Raw genomic sequence first — 22,528 nt, 5'->3', positions numbered from 1 at the left:
AAGAGTTTGTGCTGATGGCACAAGTTGGTTGCATCATATCCTATTTCACAGTGAAATTGTGTCAATGGCACAAAAAGACCTTAAGAAATACAAATTAATATTTTTTCAGTATTTGAAGAGAGGCAGTGGAGATGGAACTCTGCTTCTATGTGATCTTCTAATATGCTTTTTTCATCAACAAAGGTTTCTGGTATCTTAACTCAGATATGCATTGTTGTTATTGAATCGTATGTATAATTTGTGTGCATATTTTACAGGCAGTCCCTGGCTATGATCCCAAAGGGGTTTATGTTGAAGGAGAGCAATTTAAACAAAAATACACAGGGTATACTTTTGTGCATAAGGGATGGGAATGAGCTGAATAGGAAAATGAGACTGAGAGAGGTGACCATGCCTCAGTGCTTCTAAAATCTTATTTATTGGTAGATTAGTAGGTGTTTTAAATATCTCATGGAACAGTCACTGCAAACAATATGGATGAATGATCCTTGTGGAAGGAAGAAGTAGGTGACATCTTGGATGGGATAGTAGAAGCACGGTGAAAAAAAATGAGTTAAAATTAAGAAGACTCTAGCAAGCACACTGGCAGCTGCAAATTAATTGTCCTTACAGGTGCATCATGAGAGTAATGCAGTAATTCACGCTACCCTATGCTGTGTTGCCCTAGGAATACGGAGAAGGGTTTGGAGGTGTGACTCTCAGATTGTGGAAGGCAGTTTGTGATGTTTAATAGCTTTAAGCTATCCTAAATCCAACTGACTTACATCTTCAACCCACATTAATTTTAAGAGCACTGATTCTAGTTGCCTTTCTGCATTTAAACTAGTAGACTTGAAAACACTTTTTTCCTGTAAGATTTCTTTATCTTGTCATTTCTGTAGCATTCCATGTGTTAGCATGTTAGTAAGGTCGTAAGTCAGCAGGACTACTTTACAGGGATTCCTGTCCTGTTCATAGATTATGTACCAACACTAAAGTATTATTTTTGAAATCATGCTTAGCTCCTTTGTTTCCTTAGAAATGTATTTTAACAACCTCTGCTCAATGTGTCTAGCTCTACAAAAAACAAGGCAAGACTGTGGTATAAAATCAATAGAAAATTATTTTAATCCACTATTCTTCATATTATGTCCAAATTCAAATGCCACTTGTAGGAACTACAGGAGGAATACTGAGTAAGTGTATTTCTTCTTTTCTGCTTTCTGCTGAAATTATTCAGTGACCTGCATGTGCAGTATTTGCTTTCTTGAAAAAACAGATTGTTGGCATTCCTGGTGTTGCTCTGCATCTAGCAAAACAATATGTTGGCAACCATGTTATATTTCTGTGACTTGAACAGTACTGAAACTATTTGCTGCTTTTATGGAATAAGTGTTGACCGAGGTGCACAGACTTTGTAGGCTTCAGTGGAAATTATTTGATTTTTCTATGAATTGAGCTTCAGATACTTTATTTGTTCCGTTCTGTATATAACAATAGAATTAAAGCACTGTCTTGACTTAGCAATTTGAAATCATCTTCCCCTTAGATTTCAGCAAGTTCTGCATTTGTATAACAATATAATGCTTTATGAATGTGGTAGTTTAGACATGTTCATTTTGGTGGTAAGCTTCAGAGTAGTAGTTTATCTTTTCCCTTTCAGAAATATATAAAGATAAAACAAACGAAAACCTTCTCTAACAACTTACATTTAAAACAGAAATGTTTGCTAATACTGGTTACATGCAGTCTTAGGTAAAGGCACTTGAGGCTGATAAAAAGAGGCTCAGTTCCAGCACCTGAACAGGTAGCGGTATCAGGACAAATGTGCTCTTAAAAAGAGATTGTATTCTTTCCTTCATGGTGGTTAATTTATGAGTAGTAGGTGACTGATCCAGACACAGTATTCTGACTACCTGCCCTAAGATGAGCAGAGGTCATCGAATCTGTTCCACTGTATAACTTGAAATAAAGAAAAGGAAGAACGCAGCAGGTGGCACACAGAAATTTGTAAGAAAATGTAGGAAACCTCTTCAGCCTGGAATAACACTATTCATTTGTTCCACTGAGTCTCAGTGGTCTGACCATCTAGTCTTGCAGAAAGCACAGTTGCGTTTCAGTGTCCTTCAGACACTTCTCACTGAAAATACAGATTTTGGTTAGTATCAGTTCTCAGTTAAAGTCATAATGTTGCCATGGTCTAAGAGGTGAGGTATGAGAAGTGTAAATTATTATTTTTTTTTAAGAAAACGAAGTGGGTTTCTAACAGCGTTGTGTCTGCAGTAGTAATCATACTAGTATTTCTATTCTCAAATAATGTGTATTATTTTTAATAAGTTGCTTTACCAATTTTTTCATTGAGGACCATCTTTTCATATTCATATTTTTGGTTTATGCATATGTATTTTCACATGTTTTTCTGTCGTGTTTTTTCACTCATAAGCGCAAACGCGTATATACACACATGCATACAGTCTTTCATACTGTTCATATGTTGGCTGGAGCTGGTACAGCCCACTTAAGCTTTTTTTTAGTGGAAGATACCTAGAAATGTTGTTATTTGGCTGTGCAGAACACTGCAAGATTTGAATCATTCAGGCTGAAGTTTTCCATTCAAGTATCAGTTTCATACTGAATCTTTTTTTAAGATGACAAGAAGAGCTTGTTCTTTCAAAGAACAAGGTTAACAGAAAATAGAGTGTTCTGTCCAAATTTTAAGAATTATTTTGGAGAAGTTCTAGTGCATATTCGCAGCCTTTGGGGGTGCAGGGTGGGGAAAGAAAGGACCAGAAGGTTGGTTTGTGTGAGGGAAATGCTTTTGCTGGTTCTGTGGGGAATTGTCCGTTTCCGACATAAGTTTTAAGCCTTTGGGGAAATGTTTGCCTGTGATTGACAGAGACTTGTTAGGGGTTTGCCAGTTAAATTCTCATAGGATTGCACCTGTTCTGTGCATGTAAGCTCTGTAGAGCTGTATCTTAAAAGCTGAGAGCACTTTTTCTCTGTTGCTGTACACACAGCTTGTTACGGGGCTGGGTAAAGGAATAAGGAGCAGTGAGCCTCAGGTTCCTGGGTAGTGTAAACTGGCACTGGCAGCTGGCAGGCAGAGGGAGAGAACGGCAAGAGGTCGGGATGGAGGTAGCTGGTCCTGCCTGGCAAGGAAGAGTAAGACCAGATACGGAGTTTATCTGGCTGCAACTTCAGGAAAATAGAGCCATGGGTTCTGTGGCTCCTGGGGTGAGTGCTGCTTGAGGCCTGGGATGGGGATACCTGCGACTTGCTAGTCCTCCGTTGCCAGCAAGCGTCTATGAAATCCATTGGCAAAGCCTCAGCCACCCTAGCTGCAGATGTGCATAAAAGAATAAATCCTTTCTCTTCTTACATCCCCTCCTTCTTTCACTACGTGTTTGCCAGCTTCTGCATGAAATGAGATGGGTATCCTGGTTCTACAATTAACATTCTTATATTCTACCCACCTTTGACTAAAAGCAGAAGGCCCAGCCTATGCCAAGGATCCAGCAAGGTGGGAGAGAGCAAGAGGGTTCCTATGGAAGAAGTGAATTTACGATTTTGTAACTCAAGGCTCTATTGCAATGCCTATGCATGAGAGAATCCAGTTGTGATTGCTCAGACAATCTTAACTGTGCCATTTCTTACAGTGTGAGTGCTTGTCTTTGCAATACTAACAGTCTTTTAATACAGTTTCTGTGTGGTCTGTCTGCAGATAAACATTTGTGCATACATATGCTGTGGTGTACGTGCATGTACACATAAATATGTTTCCGTAACTGTGCTTAGACAAAGGTTATGTTAGACTGCAGCTAGGAATAGAGCTATTCAAAGTTAAAGGATTAACAATTTATATTTTTGCTTGTTGGTTTTACTCCCCAGAGGGTTTACAAACATAGTATGCTGGAGTTAACTCTAAGGTATGTTGAAATGCATGCTTCAGACATGCAGCAATCTTAATAAAACCATACTAGTAATTCCAATATTACTACAATATTTGTCTCTTTAGTTGTCCATGCCCACCCCACCCATCACACTGTTCAAAAAGGAATAGAAACTTTGCAGGACAAGTCAAGGGTGCTTAGGAAAGGGTAGAGTGCCACCAAATATTTTTTTTTTTTTGTGAAACAGTTGTCCCAGCACATAGTGAAAACTCTCATCATCTTTGGAGCAAAGGGGGCTGGAGGCAAGGGAGGGGAATGCAGTAAAGTAGAGGAAGTGAACATCAGGGATGAGCAGTGGAGCTATATAGGCATGCGGGTGGAGTACGAAAGGGTTAGAAGAAGGGAAGCCACTGAAGGGGTTCAAAGGAAGCGTGTCGCACGCAGGAGTGTCTTCAAAGAGAATAGATGTAATATCAAACAGATCAGAGGTGGAGATGGGGTAACTTAAGACGAGTTTCGGTAATCAAAGTGCTACAAGCCAGCATGATAATTCTGACAAGTGGAAGTGTAAAGTTCCTCCTCAGAAGTATTTTGACAGGGGAGGAAAGGAAGCATGGAGTTTGGGGGTGTTTTTTTAAGCAAGGTCTCGAAGACAATGTTTCAGCTCTGAAGGGGGGGAAGTTTCAGGAAGGTGAAACTAGGTGGCTATGACTCGAAAATGGAGAAGCAGTTCACTACTTCACCTGGTCTGGCTCAACGGTGCCTTTTTCAATCAGCGGTTGCAGTATTTACATGAATTCAATAACTGGATCACCCATAATCCTGAATTGAAGGTACTGTTGTAAAGCCCAAGAAAAATGGAGTATAGTGGAAGACATCCAGATCTGTTCAAATAATAAGCTTACTCATTGTGTGAGAAATGAGCTCTGAAAGCTCAACCATTCAGATAGTTGTTGGATTTTACAGGAGAACTTTTATTGCCATCTACTGGTCTAAATAGGCAATTTTCTCTGCTACAACATCCTTTCTAAGAAACATTTGGAAAATGTTTGCTTACTGAGAAAATATTTTGAAGAGATTGTTTCAGAATATTCCTTAGGCAAGCTTATCTTTGGCATGATATCAGACGAGTCTGTTTGTAGTTAGCTATGTTGGCATGCCAAGCTTTATGAAAGGGGGTTCATTTAAACATCTGGAACCTGATGCACCCATAAATGCGCTCCAACACATGCTTCACTTTGCAGAAATCAGCTCTAGGAACACACAGAGGGTTTTGTACGTGTGCTGTGCAGCGGGTGGTGGGGTGTGTGTGAACTTGAAAACTGGAGTTGTCAATATTTCTAACTACTTTCAACTTCCAAACTACATAAAATTGAGCAGGAGTTGAAGAAAAACTTTCTCTTAATTAGTTCTTCAGAATTTCTAATTATTCCAAAGCCCAAAAAAATCAGCGGGAGAGCTTGAAACTTAAAGGCTTGATTAAATTAAGTCTGAATCAAGTCATTGACAAGGTGAGATTAGTATTTTTTATAAATACAGTTAGGAAAATGAAAGGCCCAGGTCTGTCCCTTTCTCAAGCAAGACAGCCATTGAATCCATAATCCCTTAATAAGATCTCTCGGATAAGTATCTAGTTTTTCTGAACTCCAAAGCCTTTAATATATTTTTCTGTCTATTCAGTATGGAATTCCTAAGAGCTAGATTTTCAGTTCTTCTCTGGAGGCATCCAGGCTGTGGTATAACTCAGATCTGCAGAATGTTTATCTTTTCATCAGATGAACTAGGTGTTTGTACAAGCACTCCCAGACTCCTGCAGATGTGGGGAGCTCAACATGAGGAAGGTCAGCAGTGGCATTATTCAAATTATTTAAATTCACTTCACTCATTTTGACTGAGAGAAATGGAAAGATGACCTGGCAGTGGTAACCATTTCAGTCAGTACACAGGTGTCTACAGCCTTGCACCCACAAGTACACAGAAAGCTCCTCACACAATAATTAAATCTGAAGAAATAGCTGGAAAAAGATGTAGCAGCATCAGAAGGCTATTTTTTTTAACTAGATTTGCTGATTTAGAGTTTCAAACTATGTATCATATACTGAAATAAGATGACAGGATCGTGGAGTTTTTATTTTTCTTTTGCCTGCAGCTCTCGTGTTCATTCCTGAGACTACCAAAGCCTGACCATCCTCCTAGTGGCCATTGTTTGCAGATCTTAACTAAAGCCTTCCTACTTGTTGTCACTCATGGTTCCTGTTTTTCTGTCTTTGTTCTTCTCTCACAGCTACAAGCCCCCAGTGTGAAAGGCTTTGATTTTGCTAAGCAGCATCTGGGCCAGCACAATAAAGATGATGTCCTGATTATCCATGAGCCAGCTCCTTTACCAGGACCTATTAAGGATACTACCCCATCTGAAAATGGAGATGTGCCCAGTCCCAAATCCAAGACTTCCTCAAAGCCTTCAAAGACTGTTCGACACAGAGGGAGGTCAGTTCACAGAGATAAAACAGATTGTAGTAATGACAGTTTATTATTGGCTGATGCTTACTGTATTTATAGGGCAATTTCTGTGGAAAGAACTGTTCCAGAGCTCTGGGACTTGCGTTTTCTAGTGGGCCATCAGAGTTACCCCTCGCTACTCATTCGAACAAGGTTGTGAGAATTTGGTGTGTGTTTTTCTCTTAAAGGCAACATGCCCACTTAAGAGGGTTAGTCAAGTCCTTGCTTGTTTAGTGGAAACACCAAGTGTATGTTTTCTGATGCATTTTCTTTGTAGTGATCTGTAGCTACTCAGGCAACAGGTGGTTAAAAACCAACAAAAAACAGCAGCGTGTTTCAGTAATATTAATAGTGATCAATACATGTATGATAAGTTGGAAATTCCAGAAATAAGTGGTATCTCCAAAATTCAGGGAAGATGCATGAGTGTTTTTACTTGTGGTTATCTGGTTGCTCTCATAGCAAACCAGCTTTGGTCAGGAAAAGGAGTGATAATTTACAGCTGTGCAAGTGGAGAAGTATCTGTCAACCTTCAGCAGTAATTTCCTAAACTTTTTCAATAATCAAGTGATGTGAATGTGTCTTGATGGAAAGGATTGTGTTTGTAGGATAGGAGCTGTAACAAAGCTGTGCATTAAAGAAGGATTTGTGCATTAAAAAAAAAAAGGGATAAGTGGGAAGAAAATGGAGCCCTGAGGAGAGGAGCGCTATGATGAGTCACAAACAGCTCCTCACTGCAGAGCTCCTCTGTGCTCCATTTTCCAGTAATTCTTCTTCCTCTCCTTCCCTCTCATATTTGTGTGCTCCTTTGTCTCCATCTCTGCATCTCTTGTGCTTTTGCCTATGTGCTATTGCATGGTGGGAGAGAAAAAAAAAACCAACCAAGGGCAGAGTTGAATGAGCTTAGAAAGAAATTAATGGTGGTTCTTCCTGAGCTGCAGGTCTCTGCGACACAGCTTGCTCCTCTGCTCAACTTTCTGTGCTTCCTCTAAAGCCCCAGTTGTCTTAAGATCCTTGCTTCTTTTTCCCCACCTGGGCTTCCTGCAGTTCAGTTTCCACATTCTCAGATGCTGAGCCTGCCCTCCAAACTCCTTATTGGCCTTGCAAGTAGTAGACTACCAGTGGTACAGTGGAAGGTGGGCAAAATTGGAAAATAATGGAAGAAAAATTAACTAACTTGGTTTGGTGCAACTTAAATGAATTGAAACAAATTAATATAAATCAGAAGGGCAAGTGTTTCTGTGTTTCTTTTAAAAAGTTCAAAAGTGGCATAAGACAGAGGTGATACTTAGGGGGAGGGGAAGATATCTATATTCACATGCACGTAAGTATAAAAAAGAAGTTAAACTCGAGGCTGTTAGCGTATTTAATTTAGAATAATTCAGAAAATGAAGCAGGAAAACATTTCAGAAGCCAACATTTTAATGCTTCCCCTGAAGAAAATAATGAATCACTGATCAAATTTGGAACAAAGATACCTCTTTTTTTAATAGCCTCTAAATTCAAACACTTCAAAATGTTTTCAAAGAGAATTTCCCTCCTCTCCCTCATCGTCCCTTAAGAGCAAATCTCCCTTTAGGCTTAACTATGGAGATGTTACCATCATCTCCCTAACATGCTGACATGCCCACGGCAGCCTGAGATGTAAAACATTTATTCCCTAAGGCAGAAGTTGAAATGTGAAATGATAGCATAGTGTGTTGTGTTGGTTTTAGCTCTTTTCTGTTTTGTGAGGAAATACAGAACTCAGTTCATCGTAGTGCAATTCAGGACTGTATGCTGCATGCCAGCAAATATAGTAGTAATGTGAGTACACAGTCTGTATCTGTAAAAAACAACAAACAAGAAAAACAACAGAGGCATCTCTGGGGTCCAGCTGAGAGTTGGACCTGTTGTTTGGCTTGAGAGGATACAAATGCATATTCCACAGCACTTACAAAAAATGACTGATGTTGACTCAGCACTTTTTATGTTCCTATAATTTACTTAATGATAACTTAGGTAGACTGAGGAAAGAGTATGAAGGAATACAAAGCACAATGAGGTGAAACAGAAAGTCAGTAGCAGATCAGTAGCAGAGAGACCAGAGGAGGGCTACAAAGATAATGAGGGAGCTGGAGCATCTCTCCTGTGAGGAAAGGCTGAGGGAGCTGGGCTTGTTTAGCCTGAAGAAGAGAAGACTGAGAGGGGATCTCATAAATACCTAGAAATGTCTTAAGGGTGGATGTCATGAGGATGGACCCAGACTCTTCTCAGTGATGCCAGCGACAGGACAAGGGGCAATGGCCACTAACTGAATCATAAGAGGTTTCAGTTGAATATGGGAAAGAAATGCCTTAACCTTGAGGGTGACAGAGCACTGGAACAGGCTGCCCAGGGGTGTTGTGGAGTCTCCTTCTTTGGAGATATTGAAAACCCACCTGGACAATGTCCTGTGCAACCTGCTCTAGGTGAACTTGCTTTAGCAGGGGAGGTTGGACTGGATGATCTCTGCAGGTCCCTTCCAGTCCCTGCCATTCTGTGATTCTGTGATCTGGAAACAGAACTTCAGCCTTATACTTTGCTGAACCAAGACAAAGGTGATGGAGACGGTAGCTCTGCCCACCCTCGCCCCTTAGAAAGAGAAAAAGATGCAATGGTGCAGATCTGTAAGCTCACCGAGAACCATTTCTCCTTCTTTCCCTGCTTTTTTTTTTTTCTTTTTTTGAGTGGGGAGTAACTTACTAGTATTACAGTGCTGCAGAAAAGAATGAAAGATGGAGTTCAATTAACAGCACATTGTTCAGGGAGGAGAAAACGGGGAGTTGAATTCACAGCATTGCCTGCTGCAAGGAGCGGGTTTAACTTGCAATGAACTTGTCTGGCTGGGTTTAGTGATCTTTGTGTGCTCTAGGCAGGTTGATGCTTAGCCAAGAGCCTCAGTAACTAGTTCAGATACCCATCTAGTCCAAGCACATCTTGCACTTAACAAGGTTAATGCACAGACACATGCACACCTTCAGTGATTAACTCCCTGCAGGAATAGAATATGAGTGTTCACAAGACAAAATAGTCACTAGAGACACTATCGCAAAGGCTGATCCCATATGAAAAGACAGGCTTTGGTGTCAGCTGGGTGCTGGTGTATGCCCTATATTTTTGCTGGTTTTATACTATCTGAATAATTGTACAGATGAAGTATTCTGTTGAGGAAAATCACAGTATTTCTTTATATTTTTCTGTAATCACCCGCAAAAATTATGAACAGAGAGATTGTAATTTGTAGGTAACAAATGTTTTTAAGAATCTCATGACTGCATGGGTTAAATATATAAAAGTAGCATTTTTGAATGGCCATACGTTTAACTAGTCAGGAAAATATTCACATGGACTCGTAGTGTTAGCAAGAGAACACCAAGTTAGTTAGCATGTCTGAATATTAGACTAAATACCTGTACCGGTTTCTTATTTCATTATAATCCTTTTCTGTCTGAAAAGTAAACTGCTACTTATGAATGCAGAGTTTTTTTCTCAAAGTGTGTTTAGAGGAAAGATTAGTTAATCATCGTATCAAATGTGAATCCTGTTGCAGTCAATTTTCACATGCAGCAACATCATCATCATGGCGATGGATATCGAACTGCGATAATTTGTTATAAATGTACTTCTAAACAGAGAAAAATATCAGCAGTCTTCACAAGATACTTCAGCACGGGATTCTTTACGTGTGAGAACTATGCCCCTTTGCAAACTTAAATTTTGTGTTGGGTTTGTCTGTTTTTTAATGTTTGTGGCAGAATTTCACCATCAGATGCTGACTCCACAGCAAGCGAACAATCCAGTGGGAGAGAGACAGGAGAAGAAACTGCGAGACCATCAGCTGTTGCAAATGAGGGCAAACCACGCAGAGCAGTGAAGAAAGGTTTGTTACTTGTCTTTTCCTTGTGTGCGCTAGCAGTGCTTCACTCAGGTTGAAGAGTTAATTCTAGTGCTGTAACTTTTCTAAACTCATCTTTGGCTGTTAATTTTTCTGGTTTGTGTCACAGAAAATTTTCTCCCTCTCCTTTTTGGTTTAATTTCTTCTGTTGAAACTGAAGATCTACGCATTCCTTTCATTCCAGCAAGCTTTTGAAACTAATGGCTTAGCAGGAATTTTTTTTTCTCCTTTTCTCTCCCATACATCCCCAGGAAAACTCTTTCCATTTAGGCATAATTGTGGCTCTCATGGTAGCAATCTTGCAGACAGTTACATGGGCAGTAGTGGTCACAGCAGGACTTGACACAGCATGGGTATGGGTCTGTAACTGTAACTTTGAAAAAGTGAGATTAAAAACAGAGACCAGAGAAATAAAAGCTTTACAAGTAAGTTCTAATTCAGACAGCAAAATGCCCTCATGATTGTGCTTTAGAAAGATGAAAATCCAGTGCTAATACATTAACAGTGAAATTTTTTTTGTAAAGAACCACCTTCCTTCCAGTTAAAGTGCCACCATTTTCTTGGAGGTACCCTAAGATATATTTCTTTCCTCATGAAAAGTTGATAAAATAGTGCAAACTCACTTTCATTTTTTAATTAAAACATTCTTTTAGATTCTTCTCCTGTTTAAAAGTGTGTGCTTAACTGTGCCTACATGAACACTAAGTGTTTTTTCTGAGAGCCTTTTGGGTTTAGATGGTTTACTGCTTGCTTGAGGTTTTAGTTACCAGATCTTTGCCTTAAATCACAATAGTCATCCTAGAGAAAATTCTGATACTGAATATCTGTTAAAGGAGTTTGAGATATCCCCATCTGTTCTTAATACACATGGCCATGACGGCAGCAGAAACTGAGAAGAAGAAAATATTGACTGCATTGTGAGCAGTCTCTTCAGTATATTGAATGTTTTTCCACATACTCTGTGAAATACCAGCTGAGATACATACCAGTGCCAGTGAAATTCAGATCATAGCAGACAATCTTTTTTTTTTTTTGCTTGTGTTGAAGAAATGAGATTGAGGAATATGTAAGATAGTTCATATAAGCTCCTAGCTTTTGGGTGGCTAAACAGCAAGTTAAATAATTTATGATTCTTAAACTTTCATAATATGGACTACTGCAAGGGTGATGGAGCAGGCTTTCCTCTGTAACGAACATGTAAGAAAACAAAGCACAGGATCTGCTAATGTTACTGGAAAGTTTTACTTCCTTCAGCAGGCAATGTACGCTGTATCTACTTTACACAGTTTACAAAAAGATACTGGTCTGATGCTATATGTTTTCAGTGCCTTAGGTTTGCTTTAAGGACCAGAAATCATGCCCAAGTAAATATATAGGAAAACAATTATGCTATGACAGAACTCATCTCAGGATGGTTTATGAATTGCTCCAACCTATCTGACTTCAATTCTGATGACCTGATTTAATGCTATCCCATTTCTTCTTACCTGGGAACTCCATTTTTGTCTCTTCCTTCTCCGTCTGGCTTAAAGCTTTATGTAAGGTTTAACATTTCCTTTTGGTGTAGAAGTGTTAGGTGTTGCTGCATCTGAATTATCTGGCAAAGGCAGCAAGGATATTGTGTAAAATATGTCTTTTTTTACCTATCATGCCCTTACTGGATCAAATATACTATTTTTTCAGCATTTGGTGCCTCTAGTTTGGTAATCATAGGGACTATTTTTAGCATTCAGAATTGGAGGCACTGTCTGCAGAGAGCTCTGTTAAATGGCAGATTCAGTTCCCTTCTTGTGCAGCTGAGACTTGGCAGTTTGATCCAAGTTCATGCATTTCATTCAAAAGTAAATGCAATCATCTTACTGCTCTGTTTCTTTCCAGTTGCCATTCCAGCTGAATTATTTGTAATAATTACTGTGTTGTCTCTTCTTTTTCCTTTATGTTTTCAGGAGCAAACAGAGTGGGTAAGTAACTAGAGCTGGTAGTTGAGTACAAATATGAATAGAGCCACTGGGGTAGCTGCAATTATATCTTGAGGATGGAAGGATTTGTCTTCCGAGTCTAAAAAAACAAAATTGCTTTTGAGCTACTGAAGTATAAAAAATTCTCAGTAACACAAATTATAGTCATCCAATTTAGGCACATTTTTCTAATTTCCTTCCAATTCTTCCAAATTATTGAGGAAAACATCACTGTGAAAGAAGCAAAACTGAGGCAGCTGTTGGTCCTGAAACTAGCTTTGTATAAACAAGTTAGAGATACTGTTAGTGTCTTTGCTGGAAGCCCGAGACAAACACAAGCTACCTGCAAAGAAGCACAAATATTTTCTCATGCCATAGTGTTTTTCTGGTCAGGACTGAGACATAGCAAAGATGGAGCAGGAGGAAGCTGACGCTGTCTTTGATAATGCATATCATATCTGTGTCCTCTGATAGCAGTTTCCATCTTATAATAATAGAGAAGGATGGATATAAGGCTGGCTATGATGCTTTCCATTATTGGGTTTGTATGAGTAACTTGTGAGAGTAACCAACATCCTGGGGACATAGTCTACTGGGATACAAAGAAACTCTGTGAAATTAATCTGAAACTGCATACCCCGGCATGATTCAAATACCAGTGGATCCATGGAAGATTCCCATTGACTTTCGCTGATCTTGGATTAGGCTTTGTGCACCTTGGTTGCTGTGCCTCTTGTTTTTATTTCAAGAGGATGCAGGAAGCAATAGCCTTCCTCTGTCTCCAACTGTATTAGTTTTCATGTGCAATCTTAGCTTCCTGCAGAGCAATTAATTTTCCCAACATTTCAGTTCAATTAGTAGTTTCAACCCAGGGAACAGTGATGAACATTAATCCTGACATGTGACCTATATGGAATAGTTGTTTAAACGTGTTCCGTCCAGTATTTGGGTATTAATCCCTCTCCATTATTTTTCAGCCTCAGCAGTCTAGTCTGAGGTCAAAATTTCATTCATGTAGTGCCATCTGATACCTTTATAAGGAAGATTTTCTAACCATGCACAGTAGTGTAATATAAGAACTTTGAAATGAGAAGCCATTCTTGTTCACTCTCTCAAAACTTCTAAAGGAGCACATCCATGTGTTGAGTTAGAAACCATTTATCCTTTTGTTGTATGTGTACAGCACTCTGCAGTTCATGGCTTTCTTATCTACTTTAGTGTATTTCCATCGTTGTTCGTATTTATAGACACATTCAGTGTATGCACACAGAGAGGATTTAAAAATCAGATGCAGCTTATGGGTTTTTTGTGTGTGTGTGCGCACCTTCCCTGATGTTACTGTAGAGCCTTACCAAAATTTGACAGTGTGACTTTTGGACAGTTTTACAAAATGAGTTTAAGAACAGTTTCAGCTAAGAGGCCTCTGCCAAGCACTAGTTAATGTATGCAAAAGGAAAGGTTATGGATGAAATTACAAAGATTCAGAGTGAATACTCAGCCTAATGTAATATATTGGATCTTGCTAACCAAGTAATATGAAAATAACCTTAAAATTTTATGTTGGAGGTCAGTGAGCTTTGAGAACTGCTGTTAGACTGGAAACGTTGGAAAAAATAACTAATGTATGGGGAAAACTGGAAAGATGGATGCAGAAGTTCAGATTTCCATTGTGCTATAGGATCGCTCTGAGGGATTCACACTAACTGCTTAATATATCTTGTGCCCTTCTCTGTGAGAGGCAATGCTTGCGTGCTTGTAAGAAAGGCATGAAGATGGGGCTATGAAGATGACAAATGGTAAAGATCATAGATATAGCTACAGAAGAGAGATGGATATATTTCATTCAGGCTCTGTGTCTTGCAAAACATTTGAGACACAGAGATCTTGAGTGTTTACTGTTTACCTTCTTTTTAAGGACACTTATACAGGAAAGTCACATTTATAAATTATGCATACCATTTATAAATGTGTACATTTGAGAAATATGAAAAATAAGAATTTTGCTTAGCTTGTGGCCATATTGCTTTCCAGCCCAAAAGTACCGTGCTGTGAATATAATAAAGTGTACCATTCCTTCCCTTACCTTCCCCCTTTTTGTGCTAGAAGGGGGAAGCAAAGGAACAAGTCATCTACTGTGATCTTCTACAGGAGATAGCATGCACTCATCTTCTGAAATACCAGCATGTATTGCAAATGGATCAGAGCAATGGCTGTTTTCTTTTCCTTCTTGTCTGTTGGAGTTGAACCAAGTTGATCAACAATTGATTCTTTATCAGAATCAAATCAGATTCTCCTTCTGATTTGAATCTGATAACCACAGCCCATTATTAAAAACCTGTGCAAGGATGTGGGACTATGTCCCTCTGTTGTATTGCTCCATAAGAAGAGTCAGCAAATCTTAATCTCTTATTTCTTACATATGATGGTGAAAAGCAGCTTGAGAATTTGTGGCGTTACCATGTGGGCAAATCAAAAGATTATTTTGCAAGTCTTCAATAGTTTTTGCAAGCCTAATCCACGTAATGGTTCCTGTTGTAGGCCTAGGTCCAGAAAAAAAAATACTTAAATATGTGCTTAACTGCAAACCACTGGGGTGATCCTACACATTTCAAGTCTTTTGAGGGAGATGACCCATTTCTGTTGAAGTGATTAACTGTTGGCAGGACGAGGGCTGCAGTTTTCATGTGTATTGGTTTCCATAACGTCTTTTGTTGATCATATTTGAGTTGATTTGACCTCTTCAACAAATTACAACATGGCAATATTTGTGCAGCTTGCTTATTTCTATGTGAACTGTTTATTATGTCACAGAGAAGGAAACTGCTTTAAAATCTTTAATCAGTAAAATGTCTGTAAATTTTTCTGAATTTTCTATGGATTTCTAATCGGTTTTTTATTTATATCACTCCTATCACTTAAGAACTGCATTTTTCAATGAGACATCTTTTACTGCTCTTTGAACCTCCCTTTGAGGAATTTGCATCTCCTTAAGTACTGATAAGAGGAACCATTAGCAGTATGTACTTGAACAGCTTTTTATGGAGTTACAGGAATAAAGAATGACAGCTCTCACCTTCTGGAAATATAATGGAAAAATGTTTATAATTTGCAAACCGCTGGGCAAACTTGTTGTATACTAAATGTGAATCTTATAGTCTTGTAGCATAGCATCTGTAGAGCTTAACATTTGACTGAGATAACCCTAGCAGCACAACTTTACTCTGTATTTGTTCTGGTGATTTAGGACCTCCTCAGACCAGCAGCGGAAATGAGCAGCACTCCTCAGCCTCTATCTTTGAACATGTGGATAGGATGTCACGTTCGTCAGATGCCAGCAGACGGGTCCCAAGCAAGATCCAGCTGATTGCTATGCAACCAATGGCAGCACCACCGGTTCAGAACTCGGTGCTCTCTGATCGGGTAGCAGAAACCAACAAAATTAATAAAGAGGTATTTTCAAAGTGCTTTGAATGTTTGTGGAGGACTGTATGCCCAGCCAGGAGGGAAGTGAAAAGTATCCAGTTTCTTGTTATCAGGAGTTCCTCATTAGTTCCAGAGGAGTTGAATTTTAACAAGTTACAGGAATAATTCTGTTTCCGTCCAGAGAGGTAATCTGACCTGTTTTTAAGAGATACCTAAACCAAAACTTAAACACTGAGAGAGGAGCAAACTTGATAGTCAGGATACCTTGTGTTACCATCCTTTTGCTAGTCAGCAGGACATGACTTACGGGAGTTGTGTTAGTTAATGTGTGAGAATTGGAACATCTGGCCCACCTTGGTTTTCATTCTACACCATCCTTTTGACTTTTCAGCAACTGAGGATGTGGGTTATACAAACAAGTTATCTTAAAACATTCTGGGGTGTAAATTTGCAGCACATTCATTGCTTCCAACTTCTGATGTGTTTATCTGACAGTAAGCGTACAGAAACTTCCTGCTTTGTGAGGCTCATGTTACTGTAAGCAGAACACGAGCATGCCCGGGGCATTAGGAGAGAAGGCAGTGTGCTCTAAAACCACATCATACTCACAATACCATTTACCTGCATCCTGGTTTTGTACTGGGTGTAAGATGGCATCTTCTCATAATTCAGAGTGGAAGATTACTGAAACCTTTAACTTAACTGTGTTAAGATACTGCGTTTCTGAGTACCTTACGGAAGAGAGGTAAATAGATGTACCTAGTATACGTAGGCAAGAGGGCCCACAAGACAGAAATCTGATTATATGGACAGAAGACATATAATTCTAGCTATAAGTGTAAAGACTAAGTCTGGCTTTTGTCCCTTTTCTGCTTTTGGGGGATTTTCTTGAGACTACATAAAAATCAATTTTTGTTTGGTTTTTAATTCTCTGCTGCAGATGTGTTCCCGAACTAGTCCAGCACAGGCAGAGCAGTTTTTGCTACCTGATCTAGTGCCTAAGTGTTTTCCCCTGATAAGAATGATTTCAGTGAGTGTTGGGCCAGGACTTAAGAGTGTGGCATTACTATAGCTTTCCCTAGATGATGAGATGCGCTCCAGGGAATTTGAAAAAAAGGTGGGAGAGAGGCATGAAAGCTCAGCCTGCAAGAAGACGTAGAGCTGCTAATGCCATATTCAGCTAGGGACCTGGGCCCTTGCATTGCTGCTACGTTTCTGTGTAGCTTATGGTGGCCTCTCATGCTCAGCAGAGACACCGAGTTAATGAGCTCAATTAGCTCTAAGTTCTTGCTTCTTATGTGATGAAGGTCATTAAAGGGATTGGGTGACAGACTTCAACACTATTGATCAAATGAATCTCTGTTTGATAAGCAAAGGTAGATACAGCCTGTACTGGTTATTCTTATTGTTTCAGAGCAGTGTCACTTCTGGCAGGTTTTTTTTTGTGTTCCTCCTGCCTTTTGTTAACAAACTGCCACCTCTCCTCTAATTGCACCTGCTGTGCTGGCAATTGTATTGTGTATAACAGTACATCTACCTGGGGATACAATGGGGATACTGCAAAATATCTAAGACAGAAAGTATGCTTACAAATCATGTGACTTAATTTTAGTCCTTCAGAGATTTGGAGGAGGGAGGGAGAGCAGAGAGAGAGGGAGAAGCAGGCAGGGGGGAGATGAGAGATTTTCGAAAGAGCAGCAAAAAGCAGTTGATTTTTTTTTTTCCCCTCTCCTTCTTTAAGATACAAACAGCCCTGAGGCATAAATCTGAGATTGAGCATCATCGCAATAAGATCCGTCTTCGCGCCAAGCGCAAAGGGCACTATGAATTTCCAGTGGTGGATGATGTGGTGGTGGTTGACTCCAAAGAACAGCACAGAATATATCGCAAGGCACAGATGCAGATTGACAAGATCTTGGACCCTGGAGGCAGTGTGCCTACTGTCTTCATAGAGCCCAGAAAGAGGTAGGATTTCAAAGATGGGAAAGAATAATTTTCTTTGAGTCAGCATCCAAAGTACGTCAGACCTGTACTTCTGAACTTTCCAAGCTTAAAATCATTTTGATCCCTCGTTGAATTTGAGTTACCAAGGTGAAAAGATTTGGGTTGTTACAAACATTTTTATTTATCTCAGTATATGCCAGTATGTTTTGTTTTCACATTATTCTTTTACAAGTTCTCAGGGGTGAATTCTTGATAAATAAACCCAGTATGAAAACTGTCTTAAAACAATTCCGTATTAGCTCTGCCATTTGTTTGAATAATTCTTGTTTGGTGTGGAGGGATCAAAATTGTAATACAAGCACCAAAAAAAGAAACACGGAAAATATAAACTGCAAGAAATAGTATTTTTATAAAGGGGGCAAAAGATGTAAAATAAGGAAACCCTTGAACAACTTACAAAGCATGAAGATTCTGAATTTTAAAGGCAAATTCACAAATCAACGAGATAGCCTTTTACATATTCCCTCTGGCTAATGAGGCATGTTTGTCAGCAACCCAGATGTACCTTCCTGGCGTTTATATCTCCAGAGGAGGTCTTCCCTAGATTCTGTTTAGGACTTACGAATAGTGGCACTTAGTTCCTAGAGCACTGGTACCCTGCGACTGCTTCTGTACTGACAGAAAGTAGCTTTTCCCCAGCTACATGGGTTCCTCAGCCGTTTTGCCTGGTAGGGTTAAACCCAACATGTCAAGCGCAAAGCCTTGTTGGCAGGATGGTCTGTTCTGCTACTGCAGATGTGTCGGACATTGGACTGGGAGGTCTGGAGAGGTGCTGGTCGGGGCTGGAGCATGGACAGCTTTGAAAGATGTATGTAGAAGGCAAGTGTCACTGGAGAGAGTTTGAGGGAGAAAGGGGACAGTTTGGAGAGCTGTCAACGAGAGTGGTGTTAGGAGAAGCTTGAGGAGAGACCTTCAAGGCTATATAATGGGACTGGCATGAAAAACTGGGGAAGGGAAGAGAAACAGGGCTGAGGCAAGGACGACTTGGAATGGGCAGAGGAGTTTAGCTGTGAATGGGATGAGAAGAAAAATTGTAAAAAAAAAAAAAAAAAGTTATTACCATTGTCTCATTTGATTTTTCTTTCTCTCTGCTTTTTGTTTTCTTCCTGTTAAGTTCTCGTGCAAAACGTTCTCCCAAGCAGCGTCGGCGACATCAGATAAATGGTAGTCCTATTGATGCGGAAAAGGACAGGTTGATCACAACTGACAGCGATGGGACGTACAAAAGGCCTCCAGGAGTCAATAACTCTGCATATATTGTATGTATGTCTCTTGAATGACAGGAGTGCTCTGATAATTGTAATGACAGTTGTGACATAGGGAGGTTTTTGGCCTTCTGACTATGGTCTGTGTAGCTAATTTCAGCCGCATGTAGTTAACATGTAAATCAAAGTGAAACAAGAATTTAATTGGAAGTCTATCAGTATTAAGCAGTAAAATTCCCTGATAATAAAGAGGCCAAGAACCAAACCTTGTTTTCATTAATGCCACTGTATTATGCACATGAACGTGCACTTGGCACATTCCACGATATGTTGAACATAGTTTCACTCCAGTCCAATTTGCTGGATGTTTTGTAGTCATATGTTACAGAAAATTTCATCCTTTGCTCTCAGAGTGGAAGACAGTTCCTTTCATGAGAAATTTTCTCATCTTTAAAATGTGGGAATTAATTATTAATGAAAGAGAAACATGTCTTTGTACTGCAGTAACTTGAAACAATTCTAGTATAATGTCTTGAAAATTAATTTTGTTTCCTGTCTAAAAAAGGCAAGGACACGGGAGAATGCTTCTGTTCAATCACATCCATGTCACAAGCTTAGGCATCTCTAACCGCTTCTAAGCAGACTTTACTAAGCCTAATGCTAATATTGGAAACCCCTGGACAGTTTTCATCTTGAAAGATGGTTTGATAATTTTAAGAATTTCACCATTATGTGCATATGCAGTCAAGTGACTGCAATGTCAGTTTCTGCATTTTCCCTCTGCCTTCAAACAAGAGTGTGATGATTTTAATGTCATGCTGCAGCAGAATGAATTATCCTCTGAAGCTGTTTAATTAAGACATGTCACACAGCAAGCTCAGCCCCTTTGGCATTAGTAGTGAGACAGTACTCAGAATGCTAAGTTCCTGATGAAGTAGAGGCTTTTGCGTCTTGGCAACTGATGTTGCAGTCTGCATGCAGTAGTAAGAATGAGCTTTGATAATAAGTCTGCTGCTGCAAAACTCATTTAATTTCCTGTTACTGATGAACAATAAAATCGTGTGGTAAGATCCCAGGTAGTAATTGCGATGGATGCCTCAGGTATTGTTGCTATGAAGGACTTGCATGAATCCTGCTCAGGTGATGCACCCAAGTTCGAGTTCCATGCAGCTAACCACTTTGTTGCTTAACAGCTCCCTTTGTGTGTTTTTCTAGGAGGTAATAACTGTTTACTGTTACTGCTGATGTGGTCAGTTGTAAGCTAAAGACTGAATTAATTTCTTGGAACTGCAAAAGCTGCAGAGAAGTCAAAATGCAGGCACAGCTGATTGTCTTTTTCTGGGTGGAGTAAATGCTCTCTGCATGACCTCATTACATGCTTGCAAACCACAAGATTTCTGTTATAGCTGAGTAACTCCTGCACAAAACTCTGCTGTTGTACCTGAGATCAGAGTGCTTCATGTCACACTGAATGAAGTATTGGGACAGCTGGTGTCATGTATGTGCATGCATACATAGATGCAGAAGTGGGGAGGGTAAAGGGCAGGTTTTGTCCAGCACCGGCACCTGTGCTGTTTATCTCATTGCGGTTCTGGCAAAGAAAATGTTGCTCAGACTTAAAGGCCCACAGGGGCTTGGAAGCTGCCTGATTAGATCTTTTCTCAGGCTGCCCTTCACCTTCTTTCCATTTCCTCCAGTCCGATCCAGACTTGCCTCCTGAACCTCAGACCTCGTCTTCAGCTGATCTGGGGAAGTTCCCCGGCTTGCCTTCCCACCCAGTCTCCCAGTACGTCCCACCGCAGCCATCCATTGAAGAGGCTCGGCAAACCATGCACTCGCTGCTGGATGATGCTTTTGCACTGGTGGCTCCCAGCAGTCAAGCAGCCAATTCCACGGCCGTCACACCACCCGGGGTCTCTGCAGGACAGCCGGTAAACAACACTCCTGCTCGAGCAGGGAGGGGAACCACATGCACCCAGTGGGGATCACCTTATGGTCCAACTCAGGCAGTAAACAACCCATTTAATGTGAGTGATGCAATTTAAAAGGCTTTTCTGGGCAGGTAGTTAGCACCAGTTGAGCCGTGGTCACTGTTGTTATGCCCTTGCTGTCAGGACTTACCACAAATGTGGAACAGTTTCTAGAACCAGGAGAATTCAGAAATGACTGTCACAAAATGGTGAGCTTGCTTTTTAAGTCATTTAGATTCTTTTCCTTTTTTCCACCCCAATCAGAAGAGAAGATAGGATAACTTTTCTGTTCTTCTCAGTTATGATCTTTTACAGATCAGTCTTATGTCCGAGAGTAAGACTTTATTCTTTTTTTAAATGTATGTGCTAGTTCGTATTTTGACAATGAAAAAAGAATATGTTGGTCTTAGGTCATATTTTTCAGTAGGGCATCCAAATGCTTTTAGGAGGTGAGGGATAGGGAGGCATTATTTCTGAGTATGATTTTTTGCATTTTGTGGAGCACTGAGACACATGGATTATCTTTTAGGTCATCTTGAGTTCCACAACAGCTCAGTAGAAGTTTCATAATGCCATTGGACTGTTGAGTCCCAGACCTGTCATGTCTCTGCTGCTGGTTGAGGTATAAAGAGATTTCCAAATGCAAAGCTTGGTTTGCTGAAAATTTTAAGTGAAGTAGACATTAGAACAGCCCTTGATCTTCTCCCAAGTGAGAGAAAGTATTTTTGAAAGGTTTTTAAATTACATAAAGACTGATCAGACAGAAGAGACTACTAGCCCACTGTAGCAGTGATTTCCGGATCTTGTGCTGCTTGGTTTGTAAAACTTAGCTCTTATGGTTGCAATAAAGTCACACATCCAGGCCTAGTGATCTCTGACATTCATCACTTAAAAGGCTGACAGTGAACTTCCCAGGGTATGCATTTTTATTTTAATTTGTTTATTTTCATTCTTCTGACAGAGATACATGGAATTTGGAATGACTCCGCCAACAGCACCAGGTCTCCTACCAAGGTAGCTTTTCACTGATAGAATTATCATTTGTTATTTTCCTTGCAATTCCTCCAGACTTCTTACTGGCACTGGTATATTATTATGCAAAGTACTGTATAAATGAGAAGTAACAAGAGTCCAGATCCAGCCTGTGTAATTTATTTATGTAGCATGAATGACACATACATGCTGTATGGAATCCAAGCCTCCATTTAAAAGAAATGTGTTTCTAGCCCCTTGGCTATAGAGATATCCTTCCAAATACTGAGTAAACCACTGAGTTTCGGCTTTTGGAGAGCCTGAAACAGTTACTCAGATGTGTGTAATTCTCCCAATACTCTCGCTTTCATCTTGTTTCTGTAGCCTCAGGGCAACACTCACTTGCAAAAGCTTGCAGATGACTAACAGATTCATTCTATTTTTAACCAAGTTGAGAACAAATTACAGAGCGTGGTGACCCTCACAGAGAAAGCCTGCCTTGCAGGCCTATTATTATAAAATCAGGGTGGAAGAACAAATGTTCCATCTTCCGGCCTTGCTGTAGGAGAATCATGTAAAGAGAAGAAAACAGCTGTCCAGGTGACTGTTAATTCCACATTTGATGTCTTGTGTTTTAACTGTACATGAAGTTGAGCTCTTGAGTCATGGTACCCACTCTGGTCAGACTTGTCCCACCCTCTCCAAGCTGCTA

At 39.9% G+C, this 22,528-nt stretch overlaps 1 protein-coding gene across 1 annotated transcript in view; it reads left to right on the top strand.

Moving 5' to 3' along the window:
* The window catches only part of KIAA1549 (KIAA1549 ortholog), a 76,682-nt gene that overhangs the window by 43,507 nt on the left and 10,647 nt on the right, over window positions 1–22,528 (top strand). Inside the window, exons 12-19 of the mRNA XM_035888963.1 lie at window positions 6,154–6,356; window positions 10,145–10,269; window positions 12,231–12,245; window positions 15,487–15,692; window positions 17,407–17,630; window positions 18,784–18,928; window positions 20,572–20,805; window positions 21,806–21,858. Coding sequence (XP_035744856.1) covers window positions 6,154–6,356; window positions 10,145–10,269; window positions 12,231–12,245; window positions 15,487–15,692; window positions 17,407–17,630; window positions 18,784–18,928; window positions 20,572–20,805; window positions 21,806–21,858 — 1,205 coding nt within the window. The remainder of the gene's footprint in view (window positions 1–6,153; window positions 6,357–10,144; window positions 10,270–12,230; window positions 12,246–15,486; window positions 15,693–17,406; window positions 17,631–18,783; window positions 18,929–20,571; window positions 20,806–21,805; window positions 21,859–22,528) is intronic.

Source organism: Egretta garzetta, unplaced genomic scaffold, assembly GCF_000687185.1.
Source record: "Egretta garzetta isolate BGI_Z169 unplaced genomic scaffold, ASM68718v1 scaffold321, whole genome shotgun sequence".
NCBI lineage: Eukaryota > Metazoa > Chordata > Aves > Pelecaniformes > Ardeidae > Egretta > Egretta garzetta.
Note: the sequence above shows the minus strand (reverse complement) of the source record. Positions and strands in the feature narration are given on the sequence as shown.